This window comes from Carcharhinus amblyrhynchos, chromosome 7, assembly GCF_965287045.1.
Source record: "Carcharhinus amblyrhynchos chromosome 7, sCarAmb.v2.hapA, whole genome shotgun sequence".
Lineage (NCBI taxonomy): Eukaryota > Metazoa > Chordata > Chondrichthyes > Carcharhiniformes > Carcharhinidae > Carcharhinus > Carcharhinus amblyrhynchos.
Genome location: NC_137330.1, coordinates 50,547,034 through 50,566,639, shown reverse-complemented (window position 1 = coordinate 50,566,639; position 19,606 = coordinate 50,547,034). Strand labels below are relative to the sequence as shown.

The following is a 19,606-nucleotide window of genomic DNA, read 5'->3' as shown; positions in this document are numbered from 1 at the left end:
CTCACAGTGCTGTTAGAACTATTGCATTCACAGAACGACAGAATCACTACAGTGCAGAAAGAGGCCATTCAGCCCATTAGTCTGCACTGAATCTCTAAAAGAGCATCCCTTCTCCTCCCCTCCAACCTGTCCCTATACCCTTCACATTTGCCATGGCTAATCAACCTATCTTTTAACACTAAGGAGCACTTTAGTACAGCCAATCCATCTAACCTATACATCTTTGGATTAGGATTTAGTAAATAAGTTTAGTAATCCTTATGTTCCAGGACCCAATGATGATGATGGAATGATGCTGTAGTTCAAGTCAAGGTGACATGTAACTTGTTCTTGCAAATGGTAGTGTTCCAATGCACCTGTTGCCCTTGTCCTTCTGGATAGTAGTGATCACAGGCTTGGGAATTGCTGTCAAAGAAGCCTTGGTGAATTGTTACAGTGAACGATATGGATTGTAAACTCTACTGCTGCTGTATGCCAGTCGTGAAGAGAGTGAATATTTAAGTTGCTGGATGCGGACTCAATCAAATGGACAACTTTGGCCCAGGTGCTGCTGACTGTCTTGACTGTTGTTGGAATTGCACTTGTCCAGGCAACTGGAGACTATTCTATCACATTGAAATATACGATTTGGAAATGCTGGCAGATTTTCGGGAGTTGAACAGTGAGTTACTTGCTGCAGCATCCTGAGCTAAAACTGATGCAATTAAGTTTCAGGTCAGTGATGACTGTTGGGATGTTGACGTTGGTTCAGCAATGATAATGCCATCATGTATCAAGGGAGGTGATTCGATTCTCTTGTTGCAGATAGCCGTTGCCTAACACTTATGTAGTATAAATATTATTTGCCATTTACCAATCGAAACTTGAATGTTCTCATGGTTTGATGCATGTGGCCACAGTTAGCTTCTTCATCTGGAAAGTTGTAAATGGAACTGAACACTCTGCAATCGTCAGAAAAATGACCTCTTCTGAGCTTACGAGAAGGGATGGACATGGATAAAGGAGCTAAAGGTGGCTGAGACTATGACAGTATCCTGAGCCACTTCTTCAGCAATTTACTGGATTTGAAATGATCGATCTGCAACAACTAAAGCCATCTTCCTTTCTGTTAGGTATGACTCCAGCTAATGGAGAGTTTTCCTGCTGGTTCTCATTGACTTCAGTATGTTAGTGAGGAGGACTACACAGTGCGCAGTTATCATTTCTGGTATTTAGGTGGATGCTGTGTGATCTGTCTCATTTTATTCCTTAAAGACTTTTCTGTTGTAGTTTGATACTGAGTGGCTGCCTGGGCCCTTTCAGAGGGCATTTCAAGCCTGCCACATTGCTGTGGGTCTGGAGTCACATGTAGGCTAGACCTGATAAGGCTGGCAGATTTCCTTCACTGGAGGATGGAGATTAGTGAACTAGATGGGTATTTACAACAATTCACAATCGTTTCATGCTCATCATTACTGAGACTAGCATTTTAATTTCAGAATTATTAAGTGAGTTTAAATTTTACCAGCTGCCACGCTGGGATTTGAACCCATGTCTTCAGAGCGCTAGCCTAGGCCTCTGGATTGCTAATCCCCAGTGACATTACCACTCTTCCACCTCCTGTAATAGTTGCATTGTTCCTGACACAGATGTTGGCTATTTTACCAACCATCCAAGGTTTAGTTTCTTCAATTCTGCCCCACACCCCCTACCCTCCATTTCCCTAAAAAGCTTAGGCCATAGTGGGAAATATGGGTGTTTCCCGCTGGCTCTGGCAGCGCCTTTCAGGTCAGATTTACCGATGTGAAAGATACAATCAGGCTGATTTCAAACAAGCCGCCAGCCACCTTGGCTGTTCCGAGATTGGACCACCATTTTTAATCTCCACGCTCAGAGATAGGTCCCTCACCCAGAAAAAAATAAATGGCGGTCCCATACTGACCAGCAGAGCACCACCAAAGAGAGGCATCCTCCCCTCCACAAATAATGCGTATTGCCCCCACGCAGTGCAGGCCTGAGGCTGACTCAACCCCTCAGGTCCTGACTCAGCTCCTTTTCCCCAGATGCCCCATTCAGATTCCCCCTCAGACCATCAATTCAGCCTCCCTTCGGACCACTTCACAGTGTCAACCCTGCATGGATACCTTGGCCTGGCACCTTGGATCTCAAGAGGGCTCAAGAAGGAAAGTCAGATGACCATTTTCCCCTCTGAGGTGGTTTGGAAGTTAAACCACAAACTGTCAATCAAGCTTAGACTTTGTCAACATTCTGTGGGGTACTTGAGGTGCATTCAAACGTGAAGGGAAATAAAAATAAATACAGGTGGCTGGAGGATGATAGAAATCTTTTGAGCTGGCAGTTGAATCTTTTATGAGGCACTGCACCATAAATTTGTTACAGATCAAAGGCTCCAAATGCAATGGAGAGGCTTTCAAAGATCTCAGCTTGCTAGGAAGCTAAAAACCAAAGCTATGTGCGTACATTGGGGCTGACTGCACAGCTGGCCCCAAGGTGAAATTAATATTTCCTGTCTGTCAGAAGACTTTAAAGGGGTCTGCTCACAGCTGTAGCTCCTGACAGGAAGACAGGAAAATCTCTGCTGCAGAAAGGAACGTCTCAATAATTTAAGGTCCTGCCAGGTGACTAGGTGGCATGGAGATTAAAGTGACTTGACCACTTGAGAATTTGCACTGCTGATGGGCAGGAATGCAGAAATTGACCGCAGGGCTGTCTGAAATTACCATGCCAGGGTGATCGTCGGATCTGCCAGAGCTAGAAGGGGCAGCCCAGCCACAACACCCTCAATCAAGCAGAGAATGGTGAGATCAACCCGTTGCCCCCAGCCTGGGACCACCCAACCCCCTTTAGGAACCTGCCCTCTACAGCAGCAGAGGGACAAATGGCCACTGGATCTAGGCCAGAGTGTCAGGGGACAGTGCACTATTGATACTGCCAGGGTGCATAGCCTGAAGGGAGGCTAAGTGGGGTGTCTGAGGGAGAAGGGACCCTGAGGGGGAAGAGGGCTAAGCATGCATTTGGTTTGGATAAACTTCATGCCTATGTGGTGGGGGAGAAAAGGACTTCTTTCCCCTAGCTTATCATTGCTGAGGGGTTGGTGGTGTTTCCTCAATCCTCAGGTCCAACATGCCAGGTTCTCGTTTGTGAAGATCTGTACAAAAACCCACTCACTGCAGATCCCACTCGGGAGGCGTGTGAATATCAGGAGGTATTTAGATCAGGCTTCAAGCCTGCAAATGATATTTAAAGTAGTTAATTTGAATATCTAACAGGTTCCTGCCTGCTATCGGCAGGAACCGGATTGGGACTGCTGGGGTGGGCCAGGAGCAGGCTGCCAAAGCTGTATTTTGTCAGATGCCCAATTCTCCGGGCCATGGTGAAACTTCACTGGGAATTAGCAAACCCGGAGAATCCCCCACCCATAATATCTGAATAAAGTAACATTGGAATTTTTATCGTTCAAATTTTACATACTTGTTAACACAACTAAGTTTCAGCATAATGAGTAAACTGCACTACATTAGACTTGTGCAAGTAAGCTATTAAAAGTGGAATAAGCCTCCATCTTTGGAACAAATACCACTGTTGTTTATCTTTTCTGGTACAATATCCAAACAAGATTAATTCACGCTGTACATATGCAGTGTTGCCATAGAAATATTAAGTGGATTGTTAACCAAGTCTTAACACATACTTGAAACTCTTCAGATATAAATGAGTTTGTGGGAGATATCTTTGGTACATTAGAGGTGATGAAATAGTAAATGCATTCTTTTAAAAATGTTGTTACAACTGAGCTTTGCCTACCAAGGAAAGGAATTTTTCTTCACTGATCCATTAACAGTTGCTGTATCAATGATGAGAAATGCTAGCTTGAAAACTCCATCACTTCGTCAATTTTAATGGTTCCATTAAACAACTTAAAAGTATCTTGGCACAGAATCTATTTGAAGAAACATAAGAATTGTTGTCCTGCTTTGACCATGCTTGGCTACCTGTACTATGCCCAAGCAGAGCTGTCACTTGCACAGTGTAATATCACTTACCAGCCCTGTTTTCTTCAGCAGATGAAGGGTGTGAAGATGAGGAAGAAGCAGAGAAACTGCAGAATGGAAAAGAAAGGAGTGAGTACATTAAAAAAATTTATAATTGGGCTGTGCTTGAGCATTTTCCATGTTTAATTGTTTTTAAAATGTTTTAGTAACTTGGTGTTCTGTGGAGTGTCAACATTCAACAAAGAAAAGCAGTCTGTACTAATGAGCAGGTACCAACAAGGAAAAGGTGAAGAATGCCTAACCATATCTGCATTGCTTAGTTCTAGACTAGAAAAATTATCAGCATAGAAAAAGACTATCCAGCCAATGTCCATGCCAATTCTTTGTTGGGCTTTTATCCATCTTCACTCTCAAGTGCCAAGTTGGATCATCCTCCTGGGCTCCCTACCATCCCAGAAGCCAGTTGCTCCTCAGCCTATTTGATTCACTCCTCATGCACGAGATACAGCAAATCTTCAAAACATATAGCTACACCGCCATTTGTTTGTGCTTCAGAATTAGCTGTGTCCCTAGCGCAGCTATTATCCTGCAGCAACAATACCCAACAAAGTGGAAAATTGTCATAAGAACATAAGAAATAGGAGCAGGAGTAGGCTATCTAGCCCTTCGAGCCTGCCCTGCCATTCAATAAGAGCATAGCTGATCTGAAGTGGATCAGTTCCACTTTTCTGCTTTCCTCCCATAACCCTTAATTCCCTTGTCTATCAGAAACCGATCTATCCGTGACTTAAATATATTCAGCGAGATAGCCTCCACCACTTCAATGGGCAGAGAATTCCAGAGACTCACCACCCTTGGAGTGAAGAAGTTCCTCCTCAACTCCGATCTAAATTGCGCCCCCCCCCGCCCCCCCCAATTTTGAGGCTGTGCCCTCCTGTGTTGTCAGGTGTGTTCTATCCACAAATGCAAGGCAAATCCAACCCGGCTAACTGTCACCCCATCAGTCTTCAGTCATTCATCAGCAAAGTAATGGATGGTTTTATTCCTTCACAGGATGTAAGTATCACTGGCTAGGCCAGCATTTATTGTCCATCCCTAATTACCCTTGAGAAGTTGGTAATAAGCTTCTTGAATCAGTGCAGGCCATCTGATGTAAGTATGCTCACAGTACTGGTTAGAAAGGGAGTTCCAGGATTTTGACCCAGTGACAGTGAAGGAATGACAATATAGCTTCCTCAGGATGGCGTGTGGCTTAGAGGGGAACTTGCAGGTGGTGGTGTTCCCATGCATTTACTGCCCTTGTCCTGCTTGGTAGCCAAAGTCACAGGTTTGTTTACAGGGTGCTGTACTAGTCTGGGACAGCTCTCCCAATTTTTGGCAATAGCTCCCAGATGTTATTTAGAAGGATTTTTCAGGTTGCGCCAATGTTAATGCCAGATAATCCGATTTTATTTTCTTTTTGACTTTACTGTAGCCACTTAGTACAACTGAGTGATTTACTAGGTCATCTCATAGGGCAGTCAAAAGGGCACATGCTGTGGGTCTAGAGTCACCTGTAGGCCAGGCCAGGTAAGGGCAGCAGATTCCCTTCTCTACATTGAAAGAACATTTGTGAACCACACTCTGCACAATAAACAATCTGTGGCATAAGAACATAAGAAATAGGAGCAGGAGAAGGCCATCTAGCCCTTCGAGCCTGCCCCGCCATTCAATAAGATCATGGCTGATCCGAAGTGGCTCAGTTCCACTTTCCCGCTTTCTCCCCATAACCCTTAATCCCCTTGCCTACCAAAAACCTATCCACCCATGTCTTAAATGTATTTAGCGAGGTAGCCTCTACCATATCAATGGGCAGAGAATTCCAGAGATTCACCACCCTTTGAGTGAAGAAGTTTCTCCGCAACTCCGTTCTAAACTGCAACCCCCCCCCGCTTTATCTTGAGGCTGTGCCCTCTAGTCCTGCTGTCCTTTCTGAGCGGGAAGAATCTCTCTCCTTCTACCCTATCCACCCCCTTCATTATCTTATACGTCTCTATAAGATCCCCCCTCATCCTTCTAAATTCCAACGAGTACAAACCCAGTCTATTCAGCCTCTCTTCATAGCTCAACCCCCTCATCTCCGGTATCTGCCTAGTGAACCTCCTCTGCACTCCCTCCAAGGCCAAAATATCCTTGCGCAAGTGTGGCGACCAAAACTGCACACAGTACTCCAGCTGCGGCCTCACCAGTGCCCTGTACAGTTGCAGCAAGACCTCCCTGCTTTTATATTCAATCCCCCTCGCTATAAAGGCCAGCATCCCATTTGCCTTCCTAAATATTCCTTTTAGAAATCAGTGACCTTTTCGAACTTGTATTCCCAGCCCCTATTTGGAAGGCACAAAATGCTTTGGATATTTTTGTTGCCTGATTTTCTGCACTCACATTTTGTCGAAATTTATAGACTAGAATTTTGATCTTGGCACACCCATTTTTCAGACTTAAAACTGATGCCAGAGGGTCCGCTGTGGCAGGTGGTGTGTGTGCACCCGTACCACACCTGAACTGTTTGTTGTTGCTGTATTGGTTTGGGTTGCCCTGGAAACATCAGTTTATGAGCTGGAATGATTCAGGAAACATTATATTGTTTAAATAAGCATTAAAAAAATTATACTGAATGTTCATTAAAATGATCAAGAATTTTTACTGTGTGTCCCTCAAGTCTTTCTCATTTGCTTGACCACCTCTCCTGGCACTCCCATGTGATCTCCTATGAAGTGTTTCCTTGGACCTTCCATTAATGACATTCCAATGAGGGCAGGTGGAATTTTCCCAAACTTTGGGCAAGTCTGTTGACCTTGGGCAGGGTAGTCTGGTTTTGGAGCAAAGGCGGATGGAAAATCCTTCCCTTTGTGGATGCCTGAAAGTGTCCAATGGCAATCTATGCCAGCTGGCAGTGTGAGAAGTGAGGCCATAGAGGGATTTGAAAACAGAGGTGAGAATCTTAAAAGTAGAGGTGTTGTTTGAGCAGGAGCCGATGTAGGTCAGTGAGCAAAGGGAAAATGGGTGAGTGGGACTGTGAATGAGCTGGGATATAAGAAATAGGGTTTTGAGTAACCTCGAGTTTGTGGAAGGTCAGACAGGAATGCACATTGGAATAATCAAGTCTCACAGTAACAAAGTCATGGTTCATAGTTTCAGCAGCAGATAAATTGAGCAGGGGCAGAAAGGATAGGAACACAGGGAAGATTAGTTTTGAGGGCGGTAGCAGAACTTCTTTGTATAGGCGAAGCTTTCAGTTTAAATCAGTTGCAAATTGTTCATGAGTTGTTTTAAACTTCACTGAATTGACCCAATGCAATGTAATACCTCACATTCAGAAATGTCTACCTGTCTTGTTGCTCCATCTAGTTCTGCAACATTGAAACCTTCTCCCTCCATTAGAATTAGAATCCTGCTGAATTTCTTGAAGATGTTTCTTCTTCATTTTTTGATTCTGAAATCTCTGATTAAGCACAACTTTCTCAGTGAGAATTGGGTGACTGAGGGACAGACAATTTGTCCAGTCTGATTTCCACACAAACACTACCAGAAATGTGCCATTGTTCCTGCAAGGTGGCTCCTCCCACTCTCCAATTGCCCAAATACATCTCAATGACCAAACATTGGCCAATTGATATTGAATCTGGATTAATAGATAATGTTTTTCAGCTGAAAGATGCCTGCACTTGAAATATGCATGTTCATTTTAATTTATGGACTTCACAGATAACTATTATGCAGCTACAGCAGATAATAAGGAAGGCAAATGGAATCTTGGCATTTATTGTTAAAGAAATACAATATGGAAGTAACGTTGCCACTACTGTAAAAAAACATTAGTGAGACCACACTTTGAAATTTATGTACAGTTTAGGTCCCCTTACTTGAGAAGGGTTCTAGTTATATTGGGGCGGTTCAAAGGAGGTTCACTATATTGATTCCAGAAAGGAGGAGTTTGTCTTACAAAGAGAGATTGGGCAGTTTAACCTACACTTCCTGGAATTTAGAAGAACGAGTAGACATCTAATTGAGGTACGCAGATGATACATGACATGATGGCACAATGGTTAGCAGTACTGGCTCACAGCACCAAGGATATGAGTTCAGTTCCAGCCTTGGGTGACTGACTGTGTGGAGTTTGCACATTCTCCTTGTGTCTTTGGGGTTTCATCCCACAACCCAAAGATGTGCAGGTTAGGTCTATAGGTCATGGTAAATTATCCTTTAGCTTCCCGAGATGTCTAGGTTAGATGGATTAACCAAGGGTTAGGGTGGGGTGGTGGACCTGGATTATATACTCTATTAGGATGAGCCAAATGGCCTCCTTTGGCACTGTAGGTGTTCTATAAGAGGGACTGACAGAGTCAGCATGAAAAGGACATTACCTCCTGTAGGGCAATCGAGAACAAGAGGTCATAGTTTTAGAATAAGGAATGGCCAATGTTTAGTAATGAGGAGAAATTATTGCCAAGGGTCATAAGTCTGTGGAATTCACTATCCCAGAATAAATTTAGGGAAGAGGTGACAGATTTTTAGTTAGTAAGTGTTTGAAGGACTATGATGGATGGGCAGGAAAACGGAGTTGAATCTGAGAAGAGATAAGCCATGATCATATTAAACGGTGCAGCAGGCTCAGGGGTCTAAAATGCCTATTCCTGCTCCTAGTTATTATGATTCTTATGAGCTGCTGGCACCAATTTCACAATGTATCTGTACCCATGTGAACAGGAGATGCAACATACACCTCAGTCCCTGCGTCGCTGCTCTTGGGTGCATTTGAATTTCTAGGCTAATGTATTGCATCCTTCTGTTTCTGTTCTTGCAGATATTTCAGCATCTTTTGACTGAGTGTATATTCTCACTGTTGGTTTTCCTTCCAAAATGCTTCATGTTACACTTCACATTAAGTTACAGTTACCATCTACTATATTTTACATCATATATTTTTCGGCCTGGCTCACAGCTTGCTGAACATTGTGCCATCATCAAATTTTGCTATGATGGTCCTTATCATTTTTGAATCTCAAGAACCAAGCTGGACCCAGCATTGACAAGTAGAGTACATCACAACCAATCACTAACCCTGATGCTTTGATTTTAATTTATAGCTAATTTTCCGTTCATGCCATTGCATTTCCTCTTCCACCAAATGCCAATACTTTAGCCACAACCCTGCTTGTCAAAGGCCTTCTAAAGTACATACCATACATTCCCTTTATACGGTCAGCTAGTTCTTAAAAACATATGCAAACTTGTGAAGCAAACCTTGTTTTTATTTTTTTTTGTTGTAGACCTTGACAATAAGATCATAGAATTTTATATCCTAAAAGGAGATGACTTGGCCTTTCATGCCTGTGCCAGTTATTTAAAAAAGCTGTCCAATTGTGTCCTACACCTTGCTATTCACCGTTACCCCACAGATTGGCCCTCTTCAAGTACATGTCAAGTTGTCTCATGCAGTTCTAAATGCTCACTCATTTGATCCCAGATTATGGATTCTCAGAGATTGGCCAGTAGTAGTTAATTCACCAAATTTGTTGGTTCGCTACAACTTGTGTTGCCTAAAAACAAATCAGTTAAAGTCTATTAATATCACAGACCTATTTATTCGTAACTTTTCTATTTTGTGTGACTTCACAGTCTAACTGGTGCAGAATCACAAATCCAAAGCAAGCAAATAAATTTTTCAGTGTAAATTCCTAAGAGAAAATGTAACAACATCTAAAATTAATTAAGATCAACTTCTAATATTGCTATCAAAATAAGGCAAGTGCATTTTTGATGGGCTCCATTATGGTGTGCGTCCAGACTGCTAATGCTTAAATATTGTTGAAACCCTTAATAATGTTTAATGTTGCTCTGTTCTCTTCACCATTAATTAGCTTGTTCCTTACCTTACATGATCTCACTTCATTCGAATTTCCAATTTATGTTCTCATAATCTAGTGCATTAGTATAAGAGGCAGCCACAAAAGAGGTGAAAACCATTAAAGCTGCAAACTGAGGATGTTAACATTATAGTAAATAATCTGAATGCCTCTTTTCTCTCAGAATTCACAAGGGAAGACATGAGCAACATGCTGTCTCTAAATAAAGATATCACAAATATCATCAATCACTGCACCATAAATGAGATAGGCTAAAAGGGTTCAAAACAAATAAATCCCCAAGGCCCAGTGGTATTTATTCAAGAGTGCTGAGAGCAACAAGGGTTCATCTGCTTGAGGTCTGAGCAACTCTCTTTATAATATCACTTAAACTGGGATCAGTCAGAAAGTGTCTGTGAAGACAATTTGTTTCAACGAGGTTGAACTTGTGCCATATTATTTGGGTCTGTATATAATCTGCAGTAAGGGAGCTGAGATGTTCATATAACCTGGAACAGAGCTGGTCAGCTTCCTGAACAGGACAAGGACGTTTGTCTGGAAGAAAGAGAATTTAACCGTATGGAGTTTTCAACATCCTTTATCTTGTTACAGGTTAAAGTGGAATATGGAAGGTGTAAAATAACTCAAGTAAGTAAGTTAATCGTTGTTAGTAATCACCTTTCTCTATGTTTAATCATGTTAAGTTGCAGTACTTAAAATATTAGGATAGACATCAGAAACTAGCTTCATCTGGTTTGTAGCCAATAACAGACTTTAACCTAACAAAAGCTAAAGATATTGAATTGTGTTTTTTATTTGCACAAATATACAATTTAGATGCCGAGGCCTATTTTCAGACGTACTTTGAACTTCACACATTTTTATCAGTATATTCAATATGATTTACGAAAGGTCTATTTTGATATTCCACAGTAGAAGCTCAATCTTTTCCTGGCCTGAATTTGTTCCTTTTACATATTTTCTGATCTCCTTTATTCGATTCCTTACCCAGCAATCGTTCTTTGAATACCAGACAGCCCCTGGTATCTTGTCCAATGGCCATTATTTATGTCTGAGCCTTCAATAATGCTAGCCCATGAATTTGATTGCAGTTTCTGTTTTCTGAGCGTTCACTGGTGTGTTTAACCTCCAGTATGATAGAAAGGAAACGTGCACATTTCTGGCTGAAGGTGCACTGCCCGCCACATTGGGAAAGGAAAACAGTAGACAGTCAGAGCCACAATTTCAACAGGCGTTAGGTTATTTGCATATAGAGGCCTGAATTCAAGATTAGTTCTCCTTGAGGCAGCCTGTGCCAACATAAGTTAGCCTCAGTAAAATCAGACTCTGCTGCCTCGCAAGGTGATTTTTTTCACATTTACTTGCCAGAACAGGGAGCTGGAGAAGTGGGAATTCTCCTTTCAACCCCACATTTAACAAAACCTCAACACTGTTCCAATCCCTTGACATGCTCTTCTCCCCTTGCCCCCAGCCTCCATTTCTAACATCTGATTGTCTGCCCCAGCTATTCCTATGGTCTATAGCTACTGATCCTTCTTGCCACTTCCTCCAGCCTGCTAATCCTCCCTCTGATCCTGACACCATTCCCCCCAACCCACCACTAATCACCTTCTTCCTGGCTTCATATCCTTGAAAACCATGCTGATGTCAGCGCAGCCTGCTCTTGGTCTCTTCATCAGCAGACTGTAGGTGCCATCACAGCTCCATCCAAACAAGGCCCAAAGCCCAGAGCCAGTGGCCTCACTATTCAGGCACACAGGCCATTTGCAAAAGCGCAACCTTTCGTATTTCTATGCCATTGTCCTCAGCGTCATAACAGTCTATCCCAATCCCATTTTTGCTTTATTGCCTATAAATAACAAGCATTAGAGATAGTATTGAGCCATTTCTCTAGTTTGTGGAACTTAAGTGAATTTGTCCTTACCACCGTTACCTATGGCTGAGATCAGCTAACTCTGCATTGAATAGGGATATCATTTAGGGCTTTCCTGGTGGAAAGGACTCAGGTACACACTGGATAAGCTCAGAGCATTGACACACTCTCATGTTTTGAGATTTATTGAACTGTTAAATGTCAGGTTTCTACCATCCTGGAAGACAATTGCATCATTGTTAACCCATGTTTATTATTGCAGTATTATTGTATATCAAGTTAACAATTGACAAATGTGTTTTTTTTTCTTGGCTTCTCCCCACCATTATATATTGCAGGCACAGTGACTATACAAAGAAATCAATCATACTTGACTTTTGTTGATCCATTTGGACCACACTTCTTTCAGCTATTGAAGACACCATTATGTGAATGTAAAAGACAACAAAAACAGAAACATCCTTTTGCTGAAAAATAAACTTTCTTGTTCTGCTCATTGAAGGGCTTTGGCACAGGAACACATTCATACTTGTCTTCTCGAACCGTGCATGCTTTATTTTCATCTTGAGCAAATTCTTACTGTTTTCATCATTACAGATTTGTTGTAAGACTCGTGATCTTGTTTTTTGTTATGTATAAAATGAAAGCTTTGCCAACTCCATGTTGGCAACTTTAGTAAATTAACTACTGAAACAGTGGTATTAATATTGTGTCTTTTGCTGCTATATTTTTCATATCTGTCCTCTGACAATTTATACTTTGAATTTACCCTTTAATGCTTGGTGTGTAAGGTGTTTTTTTTTTAATGTAAGAATGATGAGGACATATATTAAGCTAATTCTTTTGAGCGTTACCTAAGCCAGCTGGTAACATTTATTTCCTCAGCAGTGTTGTCCTTGCCATTTCCTAATTTGTGTTTTGAGTTCAAATCCATTTCTATGTGAATGCTTCCTTCTATTGATGTCTTAATCCATTACTTAGTGAAAGTCAGCCCTAAGCATGATCCTTCCTGAATTCATTGGTTTCTGTGCTCAGATTGAGAATGGAGGATGCCGAGTGCGCAAGTGTCAGACTTGGAAAGTGCTTAAATTACTTGCTGTTCGTGAGGAATTCTTTGTAATTGTCGAAACTAAATTAAATAATTTGGACTCTAACCTTATAGAGATAATACCCAAACTACACCTTGAACAAAACACAATCCTGTTATGCAGCAATCATGATGAAAGAGAAAGCCGAAACAGATTGGAAATGGAGAAATTCTCTTGAAAAACATAATCAGATGTTAAAATACCACTTGGACAATCAAGACCACTCCACAGACAGTATACAATCCTCTTTATACAGAGAATAAGCAATGGCCTCTGGTGTTATCCAGAAATACTGCTAATGCTATGGGGACCCAGGTTCAAAACCCGCCATGGCAGATGATGGAATTTGAATGTAATGAAAAATATCTGGAATTAAGAATTACTGATGACTGTGTAACCATTGTCAGAAAAACCCATCTGGTTCACTAAATGTCCTTTAGGAAAGGAAATCTGTCATCCTTACCCAATCTGGCCTACATGTGGCTCCAGAGCCACAGCAATGTGGTTGACTGTCAACTGCCCTCAAATCAAGGGCAGCTAGGGATGGGCAATAAATGCTGACCAGCCAGCAGTGCCCAGATCCCATGAATGAATTTTAAAAAAACTCTGTCCAACTCTTATAATGTGTGAGAATGTAAGAAATAGGAGCAGGAGAAGACAATACAGCCTGTCAACCCTGCTTGGCCATTCAATATGATCATGGCTGACTTTGGGCTTCAATTCCACTTTCCCACCCACTCTCCATCTCCCTTGATTCCCTGAGACCAAAGGTCAGCCTATTTCAGCCATACATGTGTTTAATTATGGCACATCTACAACCCTCATGAGTAAAGAATGCCAAAGATTCACAATCCTTTGAGTAAAGAAATTTCTCCTCATTTCAGTTCTAAGTGATCAGCCCCGTATCCTGAGACTGTACCCACTTTGTTCGAGATTCCCCAGTGAGGAGGAACAACGGGTCAGTATTTACCCTGTCAGTCCCCTTCATATTCTTCAATCCTTCAATACAATTACCTCATACTTCTAAACGCCAGAGAATATTGACCAAATTTATTCATTACTGACTCAACATTGACCCAATTCACCCACCCATCCTGTCACCTACCTTGTCCCTCTTCAACTACTCAATCACCCATCCACCTAATTACTATAGGACTTGAGACCTTGACAGAGGGACCTGAATAGAGCAGCTATTGTGAAAGTGGGATGTGGCCTGTCTTTGTTCACCTGCTCTTGCGCTCAACAATCTTCACTGCGGATGTCTGTGCTGACTCAGCAGTGCCTCAGCCAAGATCCGAAACGCCGAGTAAACAAAAATAACAAAATGGTTGGGTTGCAGAAATGGGTGGAGTCAGAGCATGCCGCATTGATGTTGACTGATAAATCTGAACCAGTGTTTCACTTGGCAGTCATATTTTTCTGTCTAAAATCTTGTTTTTGACATCATAAGTGCCATTCCAAGCCAGATAGTCATTCAAGTTGTTTTTAAAGCTATAATTGAAACATTACTTAATACTTGAACTGGGCATCCTTATTGGGTGTCATAATTTTGGAGAGAAAAATGTCTTGTAATTTTAAATGTTGGTTGAGACTTGTTAGTTTGATACTCATGCTCTCTAATCCTAAGCTCCTTGTCCAGGTTCAATAACATGTTGATTTCTGTATTTGATTTTCAAGTTCCATACTTAAGGGATGAACAGTTTTCAAAGCTTGAAGCTGAATATTTTGAGCAACTTTGCCACTGAACGGCATCTTAATCTAACAACACCATGAATTGCATTGGTACCCAGGACCCTGAAATGTGGGACCTTGTTGCATTGTTTTGATTGAAATGCCCAGTCAAATAGTTGCATTTTAGAATTTACCTGCACTCGCTTTCCAGCTCTTTCCTGACCCTTCTTTTGCCTTTAGGTTGTCAGAGTCTTTCTCCAATATTCAATTGTGTTGAATGGTAATTTCATCAGGTAGATGAAGGGCATTGACATAGCCATTTCCCACCAATGCCAACCCCATTCCTGGACACCGTTTCAGGCTAAGCCCTGAACTGAGATTCCAATCCATGTACTCTCCATCAGAAAACCTGCCTCTTCCCTTCCTCAGCCCATTTGCCACTGAAATCCTTACCCATGCCCTTGTCAGCTCCGGGCTCAAGTGTTCTAACATTCACCTGGCCGGCCTTCCGATTTCTTCCCTCTCTAAACTTCAGCCCATCCAAACTCTGCTTCCCAAATTCTGTTTCACCTGATTACCCATGTTCTTTCTAACCTATCGACCTGTGTTGGCTGCTAGTCACTCAACATGTCCATTTTATATTCCTTATTCATATTCTTGCCACTCCCTCCCTTCCAGCCCTCCAACAATCCCCCCTCCCCCACACAAACTCTCCCTTGTCTGACTGCCATTTTATGTACTCCTACCTTAGTTCCATCACTGCAGGCTATACCTTCAATCATCTAGGTCCCATGCCCTGAAATTCCGTCATTTAAACATCCTCCTCTTCCTTTGAGGTCCACACTAAATGCACCTCATTGACCAAGCTTTTGGTCAGCCCTCCTAATACCTTCTTTGTATTTTTGTCCATTTAAGCTTCTATGAGCCACTGTGGGACATTTTTCTATGTTAGCGGCACTATATAAATGCAATAGTTTTCAATCTAAAGCACCAAATTTGATTGGGACCCTGATGTACAATTCCCACACCATCAGGTAAGCTTGTTGTCACCATTAGTGGTGCTTTGTGCTCTTTACCCATTATGATAGAACAAACGCTCTAACTTTGAGCACTTCAGAAGTGTTTAACGTTAAAAACAAAGTGCATTCCAAGGGCTGAAGGTTGTCAGGACAGGTTGAAGGAAGCATGATAAATGTTACCGTATTCTCAAATCTGCATGAATTATCTTTGTCAAATGCTCTCTTTCTACAATTTAGCTAAAACGTTCCTCTGCAAGCAGAGGGGCTTCAGAAACACAAGCAGAGTTAGGCAGTGCTGTAGTTAGTTCAGTATTGTTAATAGAAAATGAATAATTTTAGAGGGATTCATATATTTCAAATCAGCTAGAAAATCTGTACTATAGTATTGTTACGTGAGGTCACTCTTCACATTGAAATCAGCCACGTTGTATATTCTGTTGCTCTAAGTTAATTTGTATAGTATCTTAATGTTTTACAAGTTTAAATTCATGGTGCCTGACTATGGTTTAGCTAGTTCTGTGCAACCTACAGTTGCCATCTGTGAAAGGTGTCTTAATGTTATGCTATATTACATTACAATGTACATTAGGTGTTTACCACCCTGATTGCAAATAACTAATCCCAATGCACAACAGAAACAGCATTTAAAAAAACCAGAGAAATGTCTTTAAAGAGAAACATGGATAAATTTGATTTTACTTTTGGAATTGATTACTTCAATTTCCTATTTATTATGTTGTGGTGCTGATATAGTGCTGCAGAAAAAATATACTGAGTTCTTATTCTTGGTTCAATCATAAATAAAACGGAATTACATATTTGAAAGCCAGAGCTTCATAGAGTTTAATGTGTGAAAGAGTGGTCTCCATACTTAACTTGAAGCAGGGAAATAGAGAGTGATCCACTTAAAGTGCACAATCCCTGTGAATTATGCTGTATGCAATTCCACATTGAGATAGCAGTTAAAAGAGGAACTAGGATAATGCTGTACAATTTCTGTACTTCATTCCTCAAAACTTGACATGCAATTTTTTTTAAAGCAACTATTTAAAAATGATGTTTTTTATGCCCTCAATGATGCTTCCCTATTCACCAAGTTCAAATGTAGGTTTCCCACCTTCTGCTCAATCCAAACGCGTGGCAGGGATAGGATGGGATCAGTGTTTGAACACTGAATTTGCTTTCCTGATGTTGAAAATAAATTACTTCTTAATAAATGGTGTATCCCTATCATAAAACATAGAAGTCAATATGAAGGAACTTCTTTTGGGTTATTGAGAGACTTGTAAAATGTAAACCAATCAAAAACTGGATAACCAAATGAATGATGTGAACAAATGGAATTTGAAAATCCTTCATAACCTATTTACCAAAGTAGGTTGTTCTGAGGCTATCGACATTTAGAACATTTTATTATTGTTTAAAGTATTTTAACAATGTTCCTATCAGGCAAATAATCAATGAGAATGTTTACATAAAACATGTAATTCTGTAGCATTTATATTAATTCTAAAGTGACAAATGGGCAGTCCCCTCAAATACTTGCTCAAACCATTGCGTATAATAGGCTTTGGGGAAAATGGTGGCAAGTGGTTCACAGTGCTGCCTCACAGCACTAGGGTCCCAGGTTCAATTCCAGCCTTGGGTGATCATGTGGAGTTTGCACATTCTGTCTGAGTCTGTATGGGTTTCCTCTGAGTGCTCAGGTTTCCTCCCACAGTCCAAAATATGCGGGTTATGTTGATTGGTGTCAAGACGATTAGCAGGGTAAATAGATGGGGTTATGGGGATAGGCCAGGGTGGGATTGTTGTCAGACTTTTTGTTGGATCGAATGGCATCCTGCACTGTGGGGTTTCTATGACGTTCAATATTGATTCTGCTGTCAAGCATACAACATCCCTGTAGCATACTTTTTTTTCTGTTTAAAACAAATAGGATCAGAAATATTTGTTTGAACCGTGCTTCAGTACTTCACTGTAAGAATCTAAGACAAATCTAAAAGCAAACAAAATTCAGTAATGCAGGAATATTTACCACCAAACTATCGAATTACATTGAATCTACAGCTCAAAAACACACCATTCTTCCCACTGGTCAATGCTGTCATTTACAGTCCATTTATGCTCCTCCAATGCCAAATACCTCTTTTCTGCCTTACCCAAAACTGTGTACTCCCTTTTACTTCATATAAGCATCTAGCTGTTCTTTGAATACAACTATGGTTAACATTGGTTAGCACTGCTGCCTCACAGTGCCAGGGACCCAGGTTCAATTCTGGCCTTGGGTGGGATGTTCTTTGGAGAGTTGGTGCAGACTCAGTGGGCCAGGTGGCCTCCTGCACATAGGATTTTATGATTCTGTGTTGTTTGCTTCAATCGCTGCATGACTCAGCAAGTTCCATGAGCTGAGTTTTATGGGGGAACGGCGGCATATTGCTCTTACTCCACTGGAAGAGATGCCAGTCCTGAATCAACTAATGTTAAACAAGGCTGTCCAAGAGCTGTGATGCACTCCAAGCAGCCTTAGAGAGGGGAGGGTCAGACATACACCCCTCAGTGGGAGGAAGTCCCAACCTTAATGATCAGCCAATCGACAATCTCTGATGCACCAGAACTGAGTAGTAGATGCTGCTACCGTTGCAGGCAGGCCCCAGGATGGAAAGACAATGGCCTCTGGCACAAAGTAAGAATGGAATTTTAGAACATTACAGCGCAGTACAGGTCCTTTGGTCCTCGATGTTGCGCCAACCTGTGAAACCAAACTAAAGCCCATCTAACCTACACTATTCCAATATCATCCATTTGTTTATCCATGACCATTTAAATGCTCTTAATGTTAGCGAATCCACTACTGTTGCAGGAGGGCATTCCATGCTCTTACTACTCTCTCTGAGTAAAGAACCTACCTCTGACATCTGTCCTATATCTATCACCCCTCAATTTAAAGTTATGTCCCCTAATGCTAGCCATTTCCATCCAAGGAAAAAGGCTTTCACTGTCCACCTTGTCTAATCCTCTGATCATCTTGTATGCCTCTGTTAAGTCACCTCTTAATCGTCTCTCTAACGAAAACAGCCTCAAGTCCCTCAGCCTTTCCTCATACGACTTTCCCACCATACCAGGCAACGTCCTGGTAAATCTCTTCTGCACACTTTCTAGTGCTTCACATCCTTCTTATAATGTGCGACCAGAACTGTACGCAATATCCAAGTGCGCCCACACTAAGAGTTTTGTACTCTGGGATTGGGGAGCTGTGGGATGAGGTTAGATCATGGTAGTGGGGTCAGGTGTTTGGCCACATCTGGAAATGACAAATGGACAGAAGCTAACATGTATACAGAACATCTCGCCAAAGGCAAACAACCTTTCTTTTAACCACTGAGTTAAAAACACAGCTTTCTCAGCTCCACCCACCTGCTCATGCCAACCATATTACAGTGAATGCAGTATAATGTTTGAGTCAGTTGACTTGTTAACAAGCTCAATTGCCTGGCATTTTTAAATGGTGGGAAATCTGCCAATTTTTGTGTCCACCTGAATGCTGTTTTGTGAGGAATGGGTGAGCTGTGAGTGGGAGTGTGGTGAGCTTGTCACCTCTCATATTTCACCAGCTCCCCTCCCCCTCACTGAAAATACATCTCACTGGAGAAGCATAAAATCTAGCTCCATGTTCTCTCTATTTAAAAAAAACCCTCCTAGTTTCTTTGTATAGTCTGATTGTACATTTATCCTTTTTCAGGAATTATTTTTCTACATCCACCCAACAAAATACTTGCCCATCCCAGCTGAAGTTTGTTATTGAATCAAGAAATTTATGTTTCAATTAAATTGTTTTCAAGCTATTAAGTGCCACATTTTTTGTTCAGTCAAGTGCCAGCAAAGCTATGTTTATTAGGTGTAGACATGTATAAATTTGTTATGGGTTTGTTTTTATAATTGTAGGCAATTTTCTAATTCTCCAGCTCCTCCTCGAACATATATTGGCTGGTGTGTTTTATTTTGCAATGCTGTTCCTTCATTAAGAGAAAGATTAAAAGATTAAAGGTGTTAGAAGCCC

The 19,606-nt window shown here is 41.4% G+C and overlaps 1 protein-coding gene across 4 annotated transcripts in view; it reads left to right on the top strand.

Moving 5' to 3' along the window:
• dtnba (dystrobrevin, beta a) overlaps positions 1–16,256 on the top strand; it is a 427,082-nt gene extending 410,826 nt beyond the window's left edge. For 2 of the 4 annotated variants that reach the window (XM_080192276.1, XM_080192274.1), the window contains 3 exons: positions 4,065–4,121; positions 10,490–10,525; positions 12,110–16,256. In XM_080192276.1, the coding sequence (XP_080048402.1) occupies positions 4,065–4,121; positions 10,490–10,494 (62 nt within the window). In that variant the 3' untranslated portion in view covers positions 10,495–10,525; positions 12,110–16,256. Of the gene's footprint in view, positions 1–4,061; positions 4,122–10,489; positions 10,526–12,109 lie in introns of all 4 variants that reach the window. The other 2 variants (XM_080192275.1, XM_080192273.1) reach the window with 1 other exon arrangement.
• The last annotated feature ends 3,350 nt before the right edge of the window (positions 16,257–19,606 follow it).